The 19338-nt window shown below is 40.8% G+C and overlaps 1 protein-coding gene across 1 annotated transcript in view; it reads right to left on the bottom strand.

Moving 5' to 3' along the window:
- The window catches only part of LOC121616391 (titin-like), a 210465-nt gene that overhangs the window by 123377 nt on the left and 67750 nt on the right, over positions 1-19338 (bottom strand). Inside the window, exons 68-91 of the mRNA XM_041951134.1 lie at positions 18052-18339; positions 16791-16901; positions 15222-15507; positions 14933-15116; positions 14769-14852; positions 14138-14405; positions 13421-13681; positions 12787-12996; positions 12598-12675; positions 12476-12502; positions 11562-11618; positions 11389-11427; positions 11040-11093; positions 8834-8890; positions 6544-6615; positions 6181-6249; positions 5913-5993; positions 5673-5741; positions 5136-5369; positions 4614-4934; positions 4119-4217; positions 3169-3675; positions 1900-1977; positions 314-1687 (exon numbers count right to left, since the gene is read on the bottom strand). Of these exons, the coding sequence (XP_041807068.1) occupies positions 314-1687; positions 1900-1977; positions 3169-3675; positions 4119-4217; positions 4614-4934; positions 5136-5369; positions 5673-5741; positions 5913-5993; positions 6181-6249; positions 6544-6615; positions 8834-8890; positions 11040-11093; positions 11389-11427; positions 11562-11618; positions 12476-12502; positions 12598-12675; positions 12787-12996; positions 13421-13681; positions 14138-14405; positions 14769-14852; positions 14933-15116; positions 15222-15507; positions 16791-16901; positions 18052-18339 (4908 nt within the window). The remainder of the gene's footprint in view (positions 1-313; positions 1688-1899; positions 1978-3168; positions 3676-4118; positions 4218-4613; positions 4935-5135; positions 5370-5672; positions 5742-5912; positions 5994-6180; positions 6250-6543; positions 6616-8833; positions 8891-11039; positions 11094-11388; positions 11428-11561; positions 11619-12475; positions 12503-12597; positions 12676-12786; positions 12997-13420; positions 13682-14137; positions 14406-14768; positions 14853-14932; positions 15117-15221; positions 15508-16790; positions 16902-18051; positions 18340-19338) is intronic.

Raw genomic sequence — 19338 nt, 5'->3', positions numbered from 1 at the left:
AGAAGAAAAAAGAGGAAGATAAACTTAAATAACCACAAAGGGATTAAAAAAAGACCCCTTTTGACTAGAAAACAGAAGAGTAATGAAATATGAAGACCATGAAGGACACAATGAACATGAAAACGAGGTAAAAAGAGACAATTACAAATTAGGTGACAACAGACAAACTAAGGTTAATCATGGACTGAAATGATGACCCCTGGTGGTTACCCACGCTTTTTCATAAAAAAAAGAACAGACTGCACCCAAGCATGGAGTCATATGAAACAATCAACAATGGAAATGATCAAGATGTTAGATTTTCTCTCTGTACCTCTGGAAGCTGGTTGTGGGGAAATCCTTTTCTCCTCCTTTGGTTTTAAAGGCACTGAAGGTTTAGTCTGAGCTGTATCCTCAATGAAAATAGTTGCTTCTTCATTTTTCTTTTCAGCATCACCTCTGTGAGGAGGGATGCATTTGGATTCGTCTTTCTTCTTGTATGCTGACTCGACGTCATTCTCCTGTTCAATCACTTTTGGCTTCTTCGGATCGATATCTGTTACTGACTCTTTGGGTTTTACTTTGGGGGTCACCTCTACTTCAGCTTTTGGCTTTTCAGTAACTTTCTCCTTTTTTGTATCAGTTATATCACCAGATGTTAGCTTCTTCTTTTGTTTCTCTTCAGCTACCTCATACGTCTTCACTGACACTTTTCCTGGAGCACTAGTTACATCTTTTTTGGAGTCAATAACAACTGGTCGTTTAATTTGAGTTTCCTCTATTCTACCTGTTTCCTTATCTACCGTTTTTACTTGAGGCGGGATAACATTTGTTGGTTTGTCCTTAACTGTGTCTTCTCTCGGTTTGATTGCAATTTCTGTAATTTCCTCAGTTCTACTGTATTTTTCTATTTTTTCTTCTGGGACTGCTGTGGTTACCTGGATGTCTTGATCGACTGATTCCTCATGAGCGACCTCTGTTAAAGGCTTCCTTTCGATTTCCAGTATTTCAGCCTGTTTTCTTGCTTCTGCACTGACAACAACTGGAAATGGTTTGGTTTGATCCACATTTGTCACCGATGGGATATCTTTTACTAACTCTACTTCTTTGACTGTAGTAGTTTCTATCACTTGTCTCCCTTTGCTCCCTGTTTTAATGGTTATCTCTCTTCCCTTCTTGACTGTAATACTAGTTTCCTGTTTAGAGTCCTCCTTGTCTGGCAGATGTGTGACTGACATACTGTCTCTCCTCTCGTCTGTAATTTCTTCTGCTGGTGACTCGACTGTCCTGACAAAAAACTCCTCTTCATTTCTCTCTTTTGTAGGTTTATCCTCGAGCACTGTGACCTCCCTATCCTCTGAATATGATTCCTGGACTACAACAATGGTTTCTTGTGTTTTTGGGATGACTCTGGGTTTTGTGGTCTCTTTCTTCTTTGAAGTGTCAGTAACAGATATCTCACCCCTCGTTTCGGATTTTTTATCTCTTTGACTTGCCTTTCCTGTTGTGCTTAAGACATCTAGCTCTGATAACACTACTGTCTCGCCCAGAGGAGCCACTTCCTCGTATAACACTGTGGCGTGCTCTTCTGACACATGTTCGTGTTCCCACACTTCCTCTGTGGGGGACACTTTCTCAGTCACGTAATAAACTTCCTGTATCTTCTGAGCTCCTTTCTTTCGCTCGATCTTGACAAGACTCGTTGTTACTGGAAGTTTTGTGAGGTATCGAAGAAGAGGCGTCATGTGGCGGCGCCAAGAGGTGATGACAAAACACAAAAACAAGCATCAGTGTTAGAAAGAGACAACACAGATTAATTAAATGACTAATGCTTGAGGTGATGATCCACCTGCTGTGTATTAGCATCAAGAGTTAAAGATGTGGTTAAAGTACTCCATCATGTTTTCAGATGGCCGGTACCTTTTTCTGGAGGAGAGACTTTTTTCTCTTGTTCAACCTCTTTCGGGAGAATCTTCTCAATCTTCTTAGTTTCTATTTCTTTTAAAATATTAATCAATATTTAATCCAAGGTGGTGTGAGAGTAGATCATTTTAAAAGAAGAGAATTTAGACAGTTAACAAACAGACAGACACAACCAGCATACATTAAATAACTCTTAATCCAGCAAGCAATAAGACATCAAAGAGGGATATAAGATGATTTAAGACCCTTTGAAGAAGTGGCAACAGTCCAGATGTAACATCTGCCATGGACTCAAAAAATGAAATAGTTCTACTCATTGTTCATTTGGTCAACTGAAGCTTATTTGAAGGTGAAATCGGATCAATTATGTTGTCTTAAAGCCATAATCTTAGGAAGGCACAAGTTTAAAATGAGACTATCCTTGTGTTCACTGCTGTCTCTCACGGCATCCTTTTGATACTACCACTAGAGGGGGCTGATGTTAGAATTAAAATTCTATACAAAGTGGCTATTTTCATAAGGTCAAACTTCACTTGAAGTTGACGCACTAGCTTTTAGTTGAGACCTGCTGTTTAATAAATACATAACATTATATCATTGTAAAATATCGCTCAGTAAAACGACAGTTCAACAAAGATTTCTTCATTTGTTGTAACAATTGCATAAAGAAAAAAACCAAAAATAACCCTGCAACCGTGAGGGTGAAACTGCTCTTCACCAATCATAAAGCAACATAAAGCAACAATTAACGCTATTTGATTTTTAAAATTGAGCTTACTTGTGCAGATTTTTACTGTGATCATAGATTTCTTTCAAATTATTCTGATGGCCCGAGATCACTGAGAAATAAACCAATATCCCCCTGAGTCATTCTTGATCTCACCACTGAACAATGCCAAAGCACAGAATATACAATTTTACACATAATGAGTTTAACACAAAGGCTAGTTTTAAAGAATAGTAAATACACAAAGGCAGCTTTTGAAACATTGTGGTAGGAGTAAATAACGATTCAAATGATGGTGGAGCTCTTTGCCTCAATTCAAGCTTTTGGTCTTGTTGCTGTTTGTGCACATTAGAAGTGAATCTGATCAATGTGTGGTACAATTATTTACATCAACATGACAAAACATTTGAAGTAAAATCAACATTTCCTTTTTTTGAGTGTAAGTTTGCCATATGGCACAAATGCTATAACTGGACTGTTGCCGATGGCTCACATACATGAAAACATAAGAAAGATACTGAGGTCTGCCTCAGCTGTACCTTTAGGAAGAGTTTCTTCTACTTCTCGTTTAGGTTTGGCTTCAGGCACCTTCTCAGGTGTTTTCTCAGGGGTCTTTGTAGGAACTATCTCATCTACAGAGATCCTCTCTGTTTGTTTCTTAGACACCCTTTCAGTCTTTACTTCCTCAACCATGACAGGATGCTCTGCAGCTGGTTTCTTCTCAGTAGTTGTCTCTTCTTCAGCCACCTTCTGAGGAACTTCCACAGGCTTCCTCCCAGGAGGAGCCTTCTCATGCACTTTTTCTGGCACCATCTTTGGAATTTCCTCTGCTTTTTTCTCAGGTGCCAGGGCCTTCTCTGGGACCCTCTCGGGGGTCTTTTCCTTCATCTTGGCTTTCCCTTCAGGCCGTCTCTCAGGTACTGCTTCAGGAATTTTATCAGGCATCCTCTCAGGTTCAGTCTCCAACACAGCTACCTCATCAAACACCTTCTGGGGTACTTTTTCAGGCACCTCTTCAGGTAAGAGTTTAGGTTTGGGCTTCAAAGCTTTAAGAGGTTTTGACACAAAAACATTCACAAAGACATGACTATAAAGACTGAAAAACGTGCTGGCGCACATACAAGGATGCACTGAACACAACGGGGAAAGCTTCACACAAATTATCCTTTTTAAGTAGAATGCCAAGGAGAACGTCTAGTTTGTCCTGATGCAAGAGAAAAGATCATGGACTAAAATCAAGGAATAAAAGTGAAAGTAAAAAAGTCTGTTTTCTGTTGGGATCTCAAATTTTTGCAGCAAGTTTCATGGAAATCTGGCTGGCTGAGAAATCTGTCACCATACTGCTACTAACATATAATAATGTGATTTAAAAGAACCATGGTCAGTTGAATATCATACTGAAACAGCCAAAAATGACAACAAACAAAACAGAAGCTAACAAAGCCTGGGTCTGTTACTGAAGAAAGATCCATCAGAAACATAAAAGTACCTTTCTCTTTCTTTGTTGGCTCTTCTTTGGGAGGAACAACAGCAGGTTCTGGTTTCTTGGCTGGTTTTGGAGGCTCGGGTATTTTTTCCTCCACAGCAACTTTAAAGAGTACCATTCACAAACATTAGAAGCCTCTCAATGAATTCAAGTTGAAGTGAGATGGACAAACGCCAACACTCTATCGAGTGTAACACAAGATGAGCTTAACTTAAACTGACGAACACAACATGCTGCCCCATCGTAACACGACAGTAACTCGGTGAGCCAGAGGTTAGATGTTAAAGAAACGCACCACAGAAGCTGAAGAGGGTTTAAGATGAGTTTGTGTAAGAGTTTGGGTTTTAGTGTGAAGGGTTGGGGTCAGATTAAGGACTTTGCTTAAACGAACATCTAAACTAAAGACAAAAAGGATCAGAAGCAGTTAAAATTGGATGGTGGAGTTAAGAAGATTAAGAAAAACTCCAGGACTACACCTCAATCAGAGATGTTGTATACCTTTCTTTAGCGGTTCCTTTGGTGCAGGAGTTGGTTCTGGTTTGGTCTTTGGAGGTTCTGGTTTTGGCACTCTCAATTCAGCTTCAGGTTTTTTCACTGCTGGTTCAGGTTTGGGGACGACTGCAGGTTCTGGTTTTGGAACTGGGGGTTCTCGCTTGGTGATGGCTGGTTCTGGCATTGTTACAAGAGGCTCAGGTTTATGGACTTCTGGTTTTGGTTTTTCTGGCTCTGGTTTGGGTTTTCGGTCTTCAGGTTCTGGCTTTATTACTGCCGGTTCAGACTTGATCTTTGCTGGCTCTGGTTTTGCAGCCTCTTCAGGGACTTAAAGTAACATTTAGATTGTTAAGATATCAGCAAATATATTCAGGACACACAGAAAGTCAAAGATTCGCTTCCACACTCGAAGCTAAGCACAGTTAAGACATTTTAATATTCAGGACACAGAAACAGACACACGGTTAGACTGAACAGTCCTAAAGTCTTTAAAACTCAACACACACAACCATACAAAGCAGGAAATACCTTTGGATGGTGGTGTCGCCGGCTTCTTTACTGGTGCTGGCTTAGCTTCAGGCTCCAGCACAACCTTCTCCACAGGTTTGGCTTCAGGTTCTGCTTTGGGAACCGGTGTGGGCTTCAGCTTTGGTTCAGGTTCTGCCTTGGGTTTGGGCTTGGGTTCGGGCTTGGGTTCAGGCTCAGCCTTAGCTGCTGGTGCCACTTTTTTGGGCTCAGCTGGTACCTGAGGCTTGTGCTCATCTTCAGGTAGGTAACACACAAACATTAGCTGAGGTTAGCGTGAAGTCAATAGTGGCATCTAAGAGTTATCAAGAGGCCTTCGAAAGAGTGAGATGACACTCAACAAGGAGACACACTGAGGAAGAGGGAAACTCGCCACAGTGTTACATGGATAACACAGAACAACAATTACAGAACACAAATAATAAGACTGAAGTCAGAATAGATTCAAGACAAGAGAGACATCAAGAGGTAAGAAGCTACGCAGCAGTGAGCACAAGAAAGCTTCTACTGAGAGACAACAGGAAGAATGAAATTAAGTACCTTTCTTTGGCACTCCAGGCTTCTCAGCAGGTGGTGAGGGAGCAGCAAGCTTCTTCACCTCCTCTGGTTCTTTGAAGATACATTCAAACAAATGATAACTCAGAAAACCAAAGAAAACAAGACGATGAAAGGAACAGACCGAATCTAAGGTACAACGGCCGATCCAATAAAAGAATAGTCAACATAAGGACATCAGCAAAGATGGAAGATGTTCAGTGGAGAGATGTTAGAAATCTCTACCTTTAGGAGCAGGAAGTTCCTTCTTCTCTGGAACTGAAACTACAGGAACCTTTTCCTCCACTGGCTTTTTGGCCTCAGGTACTTTAAAATTTCAGTAAAATTAAGTGAACTTTCAAAACATTGCAGGATTACATTTACGGAGTGAAAGACCAGACAGACACAATTACATTAAATAGACAGAACTATTTTGATGGTGTAAATACACAGAAAGTCATAGATGAACTTAATAATCAAAGTAGTACATGCCAACATTAGAGGTATGTTGTACCTTTTGGTGGTGACGGCTCCTTCACAGGTGCTGTTGGTTTCTCTTCAGGCTTTTTCTCAGCTTTGGGAGCTTAAAAGACACCAATAGTGTTAGCATCACAAGACAGATGCTGTGTATTTGCAGGTGAAGCAGTGAAACGCAGCAGAAGACAGAAAAACAAAAAGCAACTGCAATACATCATTTATATCTAATAAGTCTGTTGCAAAATTATTACATTAAGAAAGAGAGGAAAGGAAAAACACATAAATGACAATGTGGAACAGGACGAGGTGAAGATTTCAGTGGCGGAGGACAGACGAAGTTTAGTTTTGTTGGAGGACAGGGCGCTGCACTGCAGCAGGAGGACGTTCAGGTCTGCAGTACCTTTTGATGGGATTTCCTCTCTCACTTCAACTTTCTTGGTCTCCACTGCCTCCTCAATTGGAACTCTGGCGGCTGGTGGAAAAACACACAGAGATACATCCAAAAGCATCATCAGCATCAGAAAGCATCAACTTTACAATGTTCTATGTTACTGCAGTAAAACCAACCACTTTTCACTTCTAAAAAGTGAATTACAGCTTGTAAGAAATGGATGAAACCTGATGCTGAGTTATCGTATAATGAAGTCTTTACAAAAAGAGTAATTATCTCTAGCATTCCTGTGAAAAATCAGTGCTGCATAAAATGTTAAAAAAATCTGCAACCCTCGTTTCCAATGCTGGGACACTGTAATGACTTTCATAGAAACAGAATGTGATGATTTGAAAAACCTCATATTTAATTGAAAATAGCACAAAGACAACAAGTCAAATGTTAAAACTAAATTTCATTGTTTTTGAAAATTCTATTCCCATTTCAGGAACACTTCCAAAAACCATCGTCTGTGAACACAGTTCATCGCTGTAGCAATGCAGGCTGAAACTCTACCGTGAGTCTTTTCGTCACACTGCGTTGAGGTCTGTCTCGTCTTGTCATTTCCTGTTTTATTTTGAAGGTCTAACTCTCCTTTCGTTTCACAGCACTTGCCCTTCCTCATGTGTCCTGTGTGTCCACTTGTTCCTGATTACCCTCCACGTGTTAAATAGTCGGCGTCTCCCTTGTCTTGTGCCAGTATGTCTTTGTCCGCAGGTCGATTCACCCGAGCCTGTCTTGTCCCTTGTCCATTGCCACAGCGTTAATTCTCGTCAGCCTTTGTTCCTCTTCGTGTTTTTTGTTTGTAACTTTGATAATCTAGTTTCTGTTTTCTTTTCCAATTTATAGCTTAGCCGAATTGTTTTCCTCGTTGTATTTTGGTTTTGGTAGTTTTTCTAGTTCGATTCATTCTGTTGCTCAGTTAATCCTTTCACAGCCATTGTGTTCTTCCTCCTTCGGGAGCGGTTTTGTTTTCTAATTTTAAAGCCGTAGGGATTTATTTCTCGCCTCATTTTGAGCGTTTTCTGTTATCTTGTTTATTCTCGTCTGTATATATATATATAGTTAGTGATTTCCTGCACTCATTCTAGTGTATGTTTCATAGCCTGTTTGTTTGGCACGAAGTGAAGAGGTTACTTGGTTGCCTGAATAAAACTCTGAGTGTGAAATCTCTGCGTCTGAGTCCTAATCTGACACTTTTTTAGGGTCGCTTATTTCAGCAAGACGATGCTGAACCACATTCTGTTCGTTTTCCAACATCATGGCTCCTAAACTGACCCGCCTGCAGCCCGACTCGTCAGCCAATGAAAATGTTTGGAGCATTATGAAATGTAAAATACAACAAATGAGACTCCAAACTGTTGAGCAGCTGAAATCGTTCATCAGGCAAGAATGAGAAAACCTTCCACCTTCAGAACGAGCAGTTGGTCTCCGCTGATCCCAAACACTGGCAGAGTGTTGTTAAAAGAAGAGGAGGTGAAACAGAGACGAAACAAGAAAATTAAAGAAAAGAAAATGAACCAACATTTTTGAAGCTCGCTGCTGGCATCAAAATCTAAATGAGGATACAATTTTCAAAACAATGAAATTTCTCAGTTTCAACATTTGATTGTTGTCTTTGTGCTATTTTCAATTAAATGGTTTAATAGCTTTAAAGTTTCGCAAATCATCACATTCTGTGTCTATATACATGTTACAGTGTCCCAACTTTATTGGAAATGGGGTTGTATTAAAATATATATATATATATATATATATATATATATATATATATATATATAAAAACAACCTAAAATAATGTTTTATATGTGTGGTTTGACCTAAAAATAATCACAAAGGAAAAAAACTGTTGAATGCCAAAGCAAACTTAAAATGTACATGGTAGCCAGTGGACCAATTAGAAGCAAAATCTAATGCAAATGAAAATAATAGGCACGACTGGTTATCTACATGCATTTGTGGTAAGAAATTAAATGTTTTAGGAGGTAAGCAGAAAGTAAAAAAATGACCCAACTGACCTCAGAATGTAGTTATGGAAACAAGAGAGGTTATTGTCGACTAATAAATACAGAAGATGAGCAATTATAAGACAAAAGAAAAGAAAAAAGGGTGAGAGAACAAAAGTAAAAGAGCCGAAGGACACAAACTCAAAAATAAAGACAAACATTAAGAGAGAGCCATGTTAAGAGCGGCTCAAACACACACAGGTGTTAACAGACAGAAAACCACGTCCTTCCTGTGTGTTACTGCTATCTGATACCTTTGGTTGAAGACACCTGTTGTGTTACCGTCTCTTCTGTCCAGCTCTGATACTCAACTGAAGGTGTGACAACCACAAAAATGACAGAAGACAACAAACGTGAAGCGAACAGTTGGTGCTCGGTGGTGAAAACTCATGAGGCCATTTCACAGTTTCATAAAGTTGTTGTCTTGTCTCATAAATTAAAAAGGACTAAAACAATTGGTGAAAAGTTTACTTTTTAAAACATACTCCCTGATTTCATGGATGGATGACTGAACTGACCTTTCGGACACAGGCCTAGGGACTCAAAAGCTCTCTGTTTGAAGTGACTGTTAACCTTTTTTGTTGGTAAAAACACTGTCTATACTAACAGTATTATCATCATCATTATCAATATGATAAGGGTCTGGAAGCATATTAAAACGTCTTGTGGAGGGAATTCCCTATCCTTTTTACTCCCCATAGCAAATAACCTGTCCTTTTCACCTTCAGTACTAGATAGCGGCTTTAACCTTTGGGGGGAGGCAGGCATTCATTGCATTGGGGATCTCTACTTAAATGGGAGATTTGCCACCTTTGCAGAAATACAGGAGAAATATGGTCTCCATAAGAGTCATTTCCTCAGATTTTTACAAATAAGGAGCTACATACAGTCACACTTGAAAGATTTTGTGACAGCCAGTCCCTCCTCTTTAGATAAGTGTCTTAGGAATTATTCTAACACCTACTCCATCTCCTCCTTCTAGGGCACATTACAGAACCTCCACCTGCCTTCAACAAATGCAATCAAAGCAGCTTGGGAAGAGGAACGTGGATTAGAAATCTCTGATGGAGAGTGGAAAAATTGCCTAGAAGAAATTCAACACTGTTCCATTCACGCCAGACACTGTCAGATCAGATTTTTCTTAAGAGATAGAAGATGCTATTTTGATAAGATTTGGGCTCCTTTTGTGCAATATCTTGACGTGAATACTTAGGCCACAATTGTTAATCACAGACCTAGAATTTATTCTCCTCTCTCCCTTACCCTCCGTCCCATTTACATGCAGGCAGACACCTCCCTTTTTTTTTTTTTTTAAATTAATGTATTTATTTTTTGTGAATGTGTGTTTTGTTTTCGTTTGAGTGGGTGGGATTGGTTTAGTGGATTAAGTATGATGATTTTGCCATATATATAGTAATAATGTTTCATTGTGAAAACCTGGACAACAATAATCTTGTTTATTGTAACTTGCCAAATGAATCTCCAATAAAAAAAAAACTATCTGGGAAAAAAAAGCCTTTTTTGTTGGAAAGCTAATCAGACGATGATCATTTTGTGTCTGTGCCCAATATCTAAAGAGAAACTGAACTTTGAACAGATCAAAATTTGGTCTATAAACCCCAAAGTTTAGCTTGGAAATCTACATATAAATGATTTTAATGAGTTCAATTTTGAAATCGACAAGACAGAAGACTATGAAATGGCGACACAACTGGTTAGTGAGCGTGTGATGGAAGAGTTGGAAGATGGGATGAAAGTTAAGGAGTGAAAAAAGAAGTTGCATCCTCAAATGTCAAACAAACAAACAAGAACACATAAAATCAATGGGAAAAAGACTTCCACAATTAACAACCTTCACAAAGCAGAGATCAGTCAGACGACTCGATGATGATGTTATGATGAACGCAAGAGGCAGATTTGGGTAAATTCCCATTCTGGGACACTTCAATTGTGTTAGAATTAACCTGAATTTAGAAAGCAATGACTTCAATATTATTGGTAATATTATTATTTATTTTTTATTTACTGATATTTAACTTTTTCAGATTAATCCAAACTGCAGTAACAGTTATCCATTGGTCCATGTTGTCATAGAGAACAGTTTCCTACATGACTGTAATTCTAAAATGTCTCATAGTTCCTGATTAAATACTGAACAAAAGTCCATGTCAACAAGATCTCTCAAAAGCACATTTTTAGAAAATGAGGTCTTAAAAATCTACACTGTAAAGAAAAAGACCACACAATTTGGGCAGATAAATACTTCATCTAGATTTTCACATGTTTTAATGTTCAGTGTTTATATCAGTCTGTTCGTCGGTCCCTGATCAAAATCCCTGTGATACTTCAATTTTGTGAGAGTTATTTAATCTGTTTTTCCCAGATCTGCTCGGATGGTTTGATGGTGATGGAAAGGATCGAGTTAGAGTGAAAAAAGAAAAGAAATACAACATGTTGTACCTCTCTGCTCCATCTCCACCTCCTCTTCATAGTGATATGAATATTCAGCTGATTCTTGAGAAAACAAAAATGTTTTTTTGTTCCCGTTATTAACAACAAAGACAGAAGAGATTTCAATTCATGGTGAGAAGTATGGATTAGTTCGACTGTCAGTGAGGTGAGGGATTACAACAGTAAAGAAGTGAATTAATATTGTTTTTACACTGTTAATGTAAACTCTAATCTGGAATTTACATCTTTGACAAAGATAATTGGTTTAATGTCAAACTGAAGTTGGTTTTCTTTTTGGTAAAATCTTGTTGGGATGGAGGATGTAAATGGATAAAGTCTAAAAACACACAGTAAATACCTCTATGTTCTTCTTCATAATGGTAGAATTCAGCAGATTCTTTAAAAGACAAAAGATGTGTTGTTTCATTAAATAATTAGTGGCCATAAAATGCTTTTTAAATTCAAGAACTGGTAGAAATCTAAAACTTTCTGATAAATAGATTTGAACTATTCTCCTGATTCTAGTCTTACCTTGAATTGCCACTGATGAAGGCACTTCAGGCCTCTGAACTGAGGAGTCTGGGACATCTACAGAATATGGAATAGGGTTCATACCAAAACTTTATTTTAAGACACTATCATAATACAACAACACAGGACTGCATGTACAGTAGTATTTGACTGAAGATTATATTGCAGTTATTGTTAACTGTTCTGTAATTAAAGGAACAGTTTGACATTTTGGAAAATCCTCCTGCTTCCCAGCATTTGTCAGAGGTGGTGGAGAATATAAGATATAGATAGCTAAAATCATGCTGTATACGCTAACTGTTGCTATATAACTTTGACACCATGACATCAACTGGCCATGATCAATGTTATGCCACTAGCTAGTCTAGTCCCAATTAGATAATGGTAAGCAGTTTGTGGCTACACCGACTAGCAGTTCCTCATGTTTTCAATCTTAGCGCCAAGTTAAGACAAAGATGTTTTTGCACGACACCAGGGAGCTACAAGCAGCCACCATAACACCGGATAGCAGTTTGTTGCTGTGTAGCAGTGCCTTGGGCGCTCTTCATGGCAGTGCTGTACGGCTAACGCATAACAACAGCCAGCTAGCATAATGTTTGATGTGCTAACAGTTTATAGCTGCCCTAATGTCAGTCAACTACAAGATGCTAGCATAGTTTTGTATACCCAAACTGTCGGCACCTTCCATACAAATGAATAGCTGTGAAGATAGCGTTGATTATGCTAGCTTTTTGTTGGCACACTGGCTAGCAGTTTCCCCCAGCTTCCGGTCTCTGTGCTGAGCTAGGCTAAACATGTCTACAGAGATGAAACTAATATCCATCTTATCAGATTTGGTGAAGAGGGAGAACAAGAGGATTTCCCAAGATGCTGGTGATTAAAGTTTTAAACGGTCTATGAAATAAAATACTTACCAAAGGGCACCATTGCTAATTCAATTTCTGTGAAAAGGGGAAGAGTGAACAACGCGTTAAGCACTAAAAGAGACAAAAGCTGAACAGAAGCATAAAAGGTGACGCCTGACTGGGAACTGTACCTTTGCCAGACAAATAAAGCTCAGCTGTGCTCTTAGCCTCTCCTCTGGGCTCCAACCTCACAATCACTGAGTACACGCCTACACGGGATTATTAATGAAGAGTTTAACACTCAAATCATAAAAACAATGAGAAAAAAAATCTATAGGGCTTTGTGAGGGGCCTTTGGGGCTCGATGGCGCTCTACACACCTTCGTCTTCAATGGTCACATTTCGGATGACCATGAAATGTCTTCGGCCCTCGCTTGTGAAGTTGTACTTAGGGCTCTCTCTCAGTTCCCACGTGTCTTTGTACCATGAAACAATAGCGTTGTCGAAGGACACCTCACACTCAAAGGTGGCCGATTGGCGCTCGTTGACTTCGATGTTGTGGATGCGTTTGGTGAAATGAATTTGTTCAGCTAAAACAGATAAAGACGTGAATGGGTAAACGTGTTTGGCATCACAGCTGGGAATGTATGACAATACTTGAAAAGTAGTTTTCACTGACACAAAATCCAAACGGTTAGAAATGATGCTCAGAGAAATGTTTGTGGGATAGTTATGATGGCTGGCTGTTGGGGGGAGGATGTATTTGAGTCGAGACGGACGCAAAACAACAAATGAGATGATGGCTGACGCTTTTGCAAGATAATCCAGGAGAGGAGAGGCGTGAAGAATGTTAAGACAGAGGAAGACAAATCCCAGAAGAAAGAGAAAAAAAGAGGGTCAAACCCAAATCTCCAACGTTAGTCTCAGAGTTGATGGGGTAGACGAAAGAGGTTAGTAAACGGTCAGAACATCCACCACGTCTAGAAGGTTGCAGGATTGTTTCCAGGTACAAACCTTCCACCCAGAGGTCAGCCGAGGACTCCAGGTGCTGGTACCTGCAGGTGTATCTGCCCTGGTCTTCAGGCTTCAGGTCTCTGATCAGAAGCTTCTGAACTTTGTGTTTCACTTCAGACGTGTACCTGCCCTTCATCTCTAATTGCTTGCCGTTTTTAAACCAGTGAGCCTCTACGTTAGGGATGGACAACTGACAAGACAGAGCACACGACTGGCCTTCCTTACCCGATGTGTCCTGCAGATGCTTCTCAACCTCCGCCTCTGAAAGACAGAACACATGAAGAAGAAAATGCAGCATCTGTTATGAGAGTGAAAATTTATTTCACTCATGCTTTAGATGTGTTCTCCAATAATTAAATCTGTTCAGGTATGATCCAACACAGTGACATTTTCACATGACATGAAACACGCAAAATAATGTAACACTCCTTGACCTTGGAAAAAAATCTGGATTAATTCTGTAGGTGGTAAAATAATTAGCCTGATATGCTAAGGTTAGCATTTAATCGAAAAAAAAAAAACACTGTTTAATGCATTCCTTTTGAATCTCTTTCTTTGCATCAATGGTTGGAGAGATACAAACACTGACACACCTGCTGTCACTAGTTGCTGGTTATTAGTACTACTGGAGATGACAGATGGTGGTAATCAAGCTGTATTGACAGTATATAAATGATACGATGTGACGTATCATATATTTACAGTATCAGTACTGACCCATGACGGTGAGTTTGGCACTGGAGATGTGCGGCCCGCAGACCACCCGATAGTTGCCCTGATCGGACGACTGGCACTTCTTGATCTTGAGCAGGTGGCGGTCACCACTAATGCTGATGTCGTACTTGTCATTGGTGTCCAGTTTCTGGGTTCCTTTGTACCAGGACAGGGTGATCTCTGGGTAGTTGATCTTGATCTCGCATTCAAACACCGCCTCCTTGTTGGTGAAGACGGACTGATCGGAGATGTCCTTCACCACGGTGACAGGCTGCAGCAGTAACAAGAGAATTAACTCGCTGAGATCCATGTCAGTAACAGAGACAGCAGCCTTTTCTCTCTGTTAAAGTGCCTGTAACACCTTTTAATCCTATACTGGACCCTCCAAAAACAGACTCATTATCTCTGGTGGTTTGGTTAATATTGATGTGAAACCTTTACTCATGCTACCAATACCAACAGTTGATAACACTTCAGTTTGTGCTGTTTGAAATGAATCAGAAAAAAGTACAACACCAAATGTGGAGATCAGCTGACAGATAAATTTCAGCCTGAATTTCACTCGCTCAACATCTGATTACAAAGATCCATTTTGTGCTTTGCTTTCTTAAGCAACCAGTAAAGGTGTCCCGACCTCTGTCCGCTCCATCCTCTTCTGCAGGTCAGCCACCAGTCGGGCCATGTCCTCATCAGACTCTCTGTCTCCACGTTCCAGTTCCTGTCAGCGACAACCACATTATTCAGCACAACAACTCCAGATGCAAACACACGAGACAAGCTGACTGTGGAGAAAGTTACCGGTCTTCCACTTTCTTCAGCTTTCTCCTTCTTCAGCTGCTCGATGGCCTGCAGCAGACCTCGGTAGTCTGTGATGCCGTACATTCGGGCGTATTTCTCATATTCTTTAGGGTCCACGTTCCTCAACAGCTCAACAATGTCGATGTCCTTCTCCTCCTGTGGACTCTTCTGCTTTGACGGTGTCCTGAAAACAAGAGTTTAAACATGAGAAAGATGAGGGGTTTTTTTTGCAGTGAGACAATAGAAACATAACTGTGAGCACAGAAACATCCGACATCCATAAACTCACTTCTTCAGTTTGGCTCGGAGGTCTCCCTCGAGCTGTGCAGTCTCCTTCTTTTCGTCCACATGCATGTCAGAGCTGCACTCGATCTCTCCGTGCTTGTTGGAGGCGACGCATCTGTACTGACCCGAGTCCGACTTGGTCACCTCTCTGATCTCCAGTTTGGCCTCCTGGCCCTTCTGCTCGATGGAGATCCGGCCGCCGTGCGTGAGCTGTCTCCACTTCCCCTTCATCCACTTCACGCTGGGGATGGGGTCGCCGCCCACTTTGGCAATGAAGGTGGCGGTGCTCTCTGTAGAACAGCAGGTAGGGAGTCAGAACAAAACTAGTTTGATGATAAATTTCACATTTCCTTCCAAGGCAACAGCTGAAATGTGATTGTTGTTAAAGTCCCAGTCAGTCCCCAGATCCTTGTTGCAAGGATTTCTTTAAAAACCAGAGGGTGTGTTTATAATAGGAGGGGGTCCAGATGAAAATAAATATTGACTGAAACGTCAATGAAAACAGTGAGGAAGCTATCAACAAAAATCTATTCCCTTGGCCAGCTGGATGCACTCATGTTCTTTACTGCTGTACAAACTTCAAGTTGTACAAGGAGCAAGTATTCAGAGTGCGTTATCCGTGCATATGCAGTGAATTCCAGTTTTGGAAAGCCGAAGTAAACAATAACACAGCTAATGTCAAACCACCACTACTGTTTTTCACAATTTTCCAAAAAATTACCATTTATCTGATAGTTGGGTAACACCTGTCTGATGAATGGAAAGAGCCAGATTCACTGGTGTTTGTCGCATTGCTTCACTGAAAATGTAATGTTGTTGCATACAACATACTCCAAATCAGCACATATCGCTAATACAGCAGGCAGGTTTTGAATACAGCCTGTGATGTGGGCATGGCATTCCTCTGCTCCCAGTTTCCTGATGGTCAGCCTACACACCTGCTCCGAGCCACTCACCTGCAATCCATCTACTCATCAGCTCTGCAGTTTTTCACTTGTGCCTCTTCAGCCACTCATCATCCAGATCGCTCAGTGTTCCAACGTGGAAGTAACTCTACATCTTAATTCTTGCTTGAATTTCCCTGTTTCCTGAGCCTCAGGTTCATCGTCCCTCTCTGGTTTCTGGTCTGTCTGCTTCACCCAGCGTTTACAGCACAGTGCTGTCTGCCTGCCTCGCCCCACCATAATACTGGCTCAGCTCTCCAAACCTCCATCTCACAACTCTTAAACCATAAAACTGCTTTTGAACTATTGTCATGTGTCTGAGTCCTGCTTTTGGGTCCAAAATGAGTTCAACATACATTTAGACAAGGCAACACTACAGCTTTAGTTTCCTAGCAACTGATTTTACACATTACTAATATTTTTATTGGCTAAGAAAGGAATAATTCTACATTTGCGAAACACATTCTTTTTCCTGGTGGAGAGCTAGTTTAGATGATTGATGCTACTATATATTGATTACAAGTAAACAAAAGAGAACCACCATGTTTTAAAAATAGAATAATAATGAGACCCCTTCTGTTTCTGTGTATTATGCACATGTTGTATGTTGTGTTCGTGTTGTGTCTCACTCTCAGAGACGTGTGCAGTTTTGGGCTCCTCGATGAAGAACAGATTTTCCAGTTTTTTGATTGGAGCAGCTGTTGGAGCTTCGGCAGGAGCCGGAGCTGCTCCTGGTTTCTCTGAAACACAACAACATATGGCACAGTTCATTTTTATTCACAAACAACAAAGACGAACACAAAAACACAATTTTTTCTCTTTCACATGAAAATGTGAAAGAACAAAACTTACAGTCCTCAGATCATTATGTTTTTCACAATAATAGCCAATGATACTAAAACAAAATTCAATTAAATAAATAAATCCTATTCTTATTGACTCCAGTGTGTAAATACGTGTGAACGGATAATATTTGGTTGATGAGGCCCACAATTCAGCTCCTTCACAAAATGTTGAATGACTTAAACTGTCCACAAGATGGAGCTGTTTGATATCTGATGGGCAAACCAGCAGCGAAACGTTTAACTGACTTACAACATCTTAAAGGATAACTTTTGTTTTTTACAACCTGGACCTTATTTGTAGCATTAAATACGACCATTTACTCACCCAGACAACTTTGGTGGCATTTGGAGTCGTTTTGAAGAAATTAGCCCCAGAGGAGCGGCGCGTATATCCGTATAATGCGAGTACTCGGGGCATCCATGCGCAGCCTCTATATAACGCATAATCTGCAGAAACTCGTTCATATTCCAATATTTTGTTCTGATATGCTGGTGCTATTCCCCTCTGAGCCGGGGGTCGGCTAGTTTAGCTGTAGTTTGGCACAGCTATGGTTCGTTATTAAGTATTCGTAGCCGACCGCCGCAGAGTCAGCCGTGTTGTGGCTGGCTGCTCGCAGCGCCCAGCGTTCGGTAATGACATCATCCACGTCAGAGGTAGTTGTCTAGAGACGCTGGATGTTGATAACATGCCACCACGGGCTCAGAGGGGAATAGCACCAGCATCGCCGCAGATTATGCGTTATATAGAGGCTGCGCATGGATGCCCCGAGTACTCGCATTATACGGATATACGCGCCGCTCCTCTGGGGCTAATTTCTTCAAAACGACTCCAAATGCCTTCAAAGTTGTCTGGGTGAGTAAATGGTCGTATTTAATGCTACAAATAAAGTCCAAGTTGTAAAAAACGAAAGTTATCCTTTAAATGGACAGTAAAACATGTATGGTTGACGCGTCATGTAAAAATAAAATTTATCTTAAGAAACAGCCAGGTAAAGTGCTATAATCTTAATAGATTTGGTGACAGTACTCGTGCAGAATGTTTTACCTTTGACGGTGACTTTGGCCTTGCAGAACTCGCTGCCGGCGTCATTGGTGGCCTTGCAGAGGTAATCGCCAGCATCGTGTTTAGAGGCCGGGCTGATCTCCAGACAGGCCGTCCCGTCAGAGAAGCTGATCTTGGTACTGCCGGCCGAGGTCAGGTCCTTCCTGTCCTTCATCCACTGGATCTTCAGAGGGGGGGACCCGCAGACGTGGCACTTGAGACTCAGCTTCTCGCCCTCGTCCACAGTCACCGGTTTGAGAGGGACGTCAAACACCGGAGGCTTCTTGCTCTCTGCGGGAGAGATCATGACCGTCTCTTTTCAGCAGACAGGACTGGTGTCTGTGCTAAGGCCACTGAATTGAACTCCTTAAATTTTCATCTTGCACAAAACATCTGATAAGATCCACATCATCTCATACGATGTCATAACTCCAACTTCTACTAACTACTATTAACAAGTAAACTGCTACGTATCATGAGATCTTATGTGCTAATTGGATCTTATGTGCTAATGGATTAGAAAGTCATCCATCCATTATCTATACACCGCTGAATCCTTTGCAGGGTCACGGGGGGGCTGGAGCCTATCCCAGCCGTCTCTCGGGCGAAGGCAGGGGCCCTGGGCAGGTCGCCAGCCTACCACAGGGCTACATATACTATATATACAGACAAACAACCACATCATTCCTATGGACAATTTAGAGTTATCAATTAACCTCACCCGGTGAGAACCCACGCTGCACAGGGAGAACATGCAAACTCCACACAGAAAGACCCCAGGCGGGATCGAACCGGGGATCTTCTAGCTGTGAGGCGACGCAGCTAACCACCGAGCCACCGTGCAGCCCAATTACAAAGTCAAGATTTTGTAATTATGAGATAATTGTTTTGTAGTATGTTGTCACAGACATGACCTTGTTCAGATGTCCACAAAATGTGGATTGATAAAAAGTGGAAGAAAATGAAGTTTAGAGCTGCAATTAATTGAGTATAAAATGACAGAAAGCAGTAAAAAAAATGAGCACAATTTCCCAGTGTTCAAGGCGACGTCTTTAAATTGTCTTGTTATGTCTGTTTTGTCTGTTTTGTTTGGAGAAACCAAAATCCTTACTGTAACATGAAATGTCAACAAATCAGTCAGTAATCGATTTCTTTCAGCACTGAAGTTAATTTAAACACAAGATACTTGTGCTCAAAAAGAGGATTCACTCTCAGTGAAGAACCTTGGAGCTCTAATCTGCCTCTATACCTGCCAAAGAGCAGTGATTCCTAACATGTCTCTGGGGGTCA

The sequence above is a fragment of the Chelmon rostratus genome, chromosome 13 (genome assembly GCF_017976325.1).
Source record: "Chelmon rostratus isolate fCheRos1 chromosome 13, fCheRos1.pri, whole genome shotgun sequence".
NCBI lineage: Eukaryota > Metazoa > Chordata > Actinopteri > Chaetodontiformes > Chaetodontidae > Chelmon > Chelmon rostratus.
Note: the sequence above shows the minus strand (reverse complement) of the source record. Positions and strands in the feature narration are given on the sequence as shown.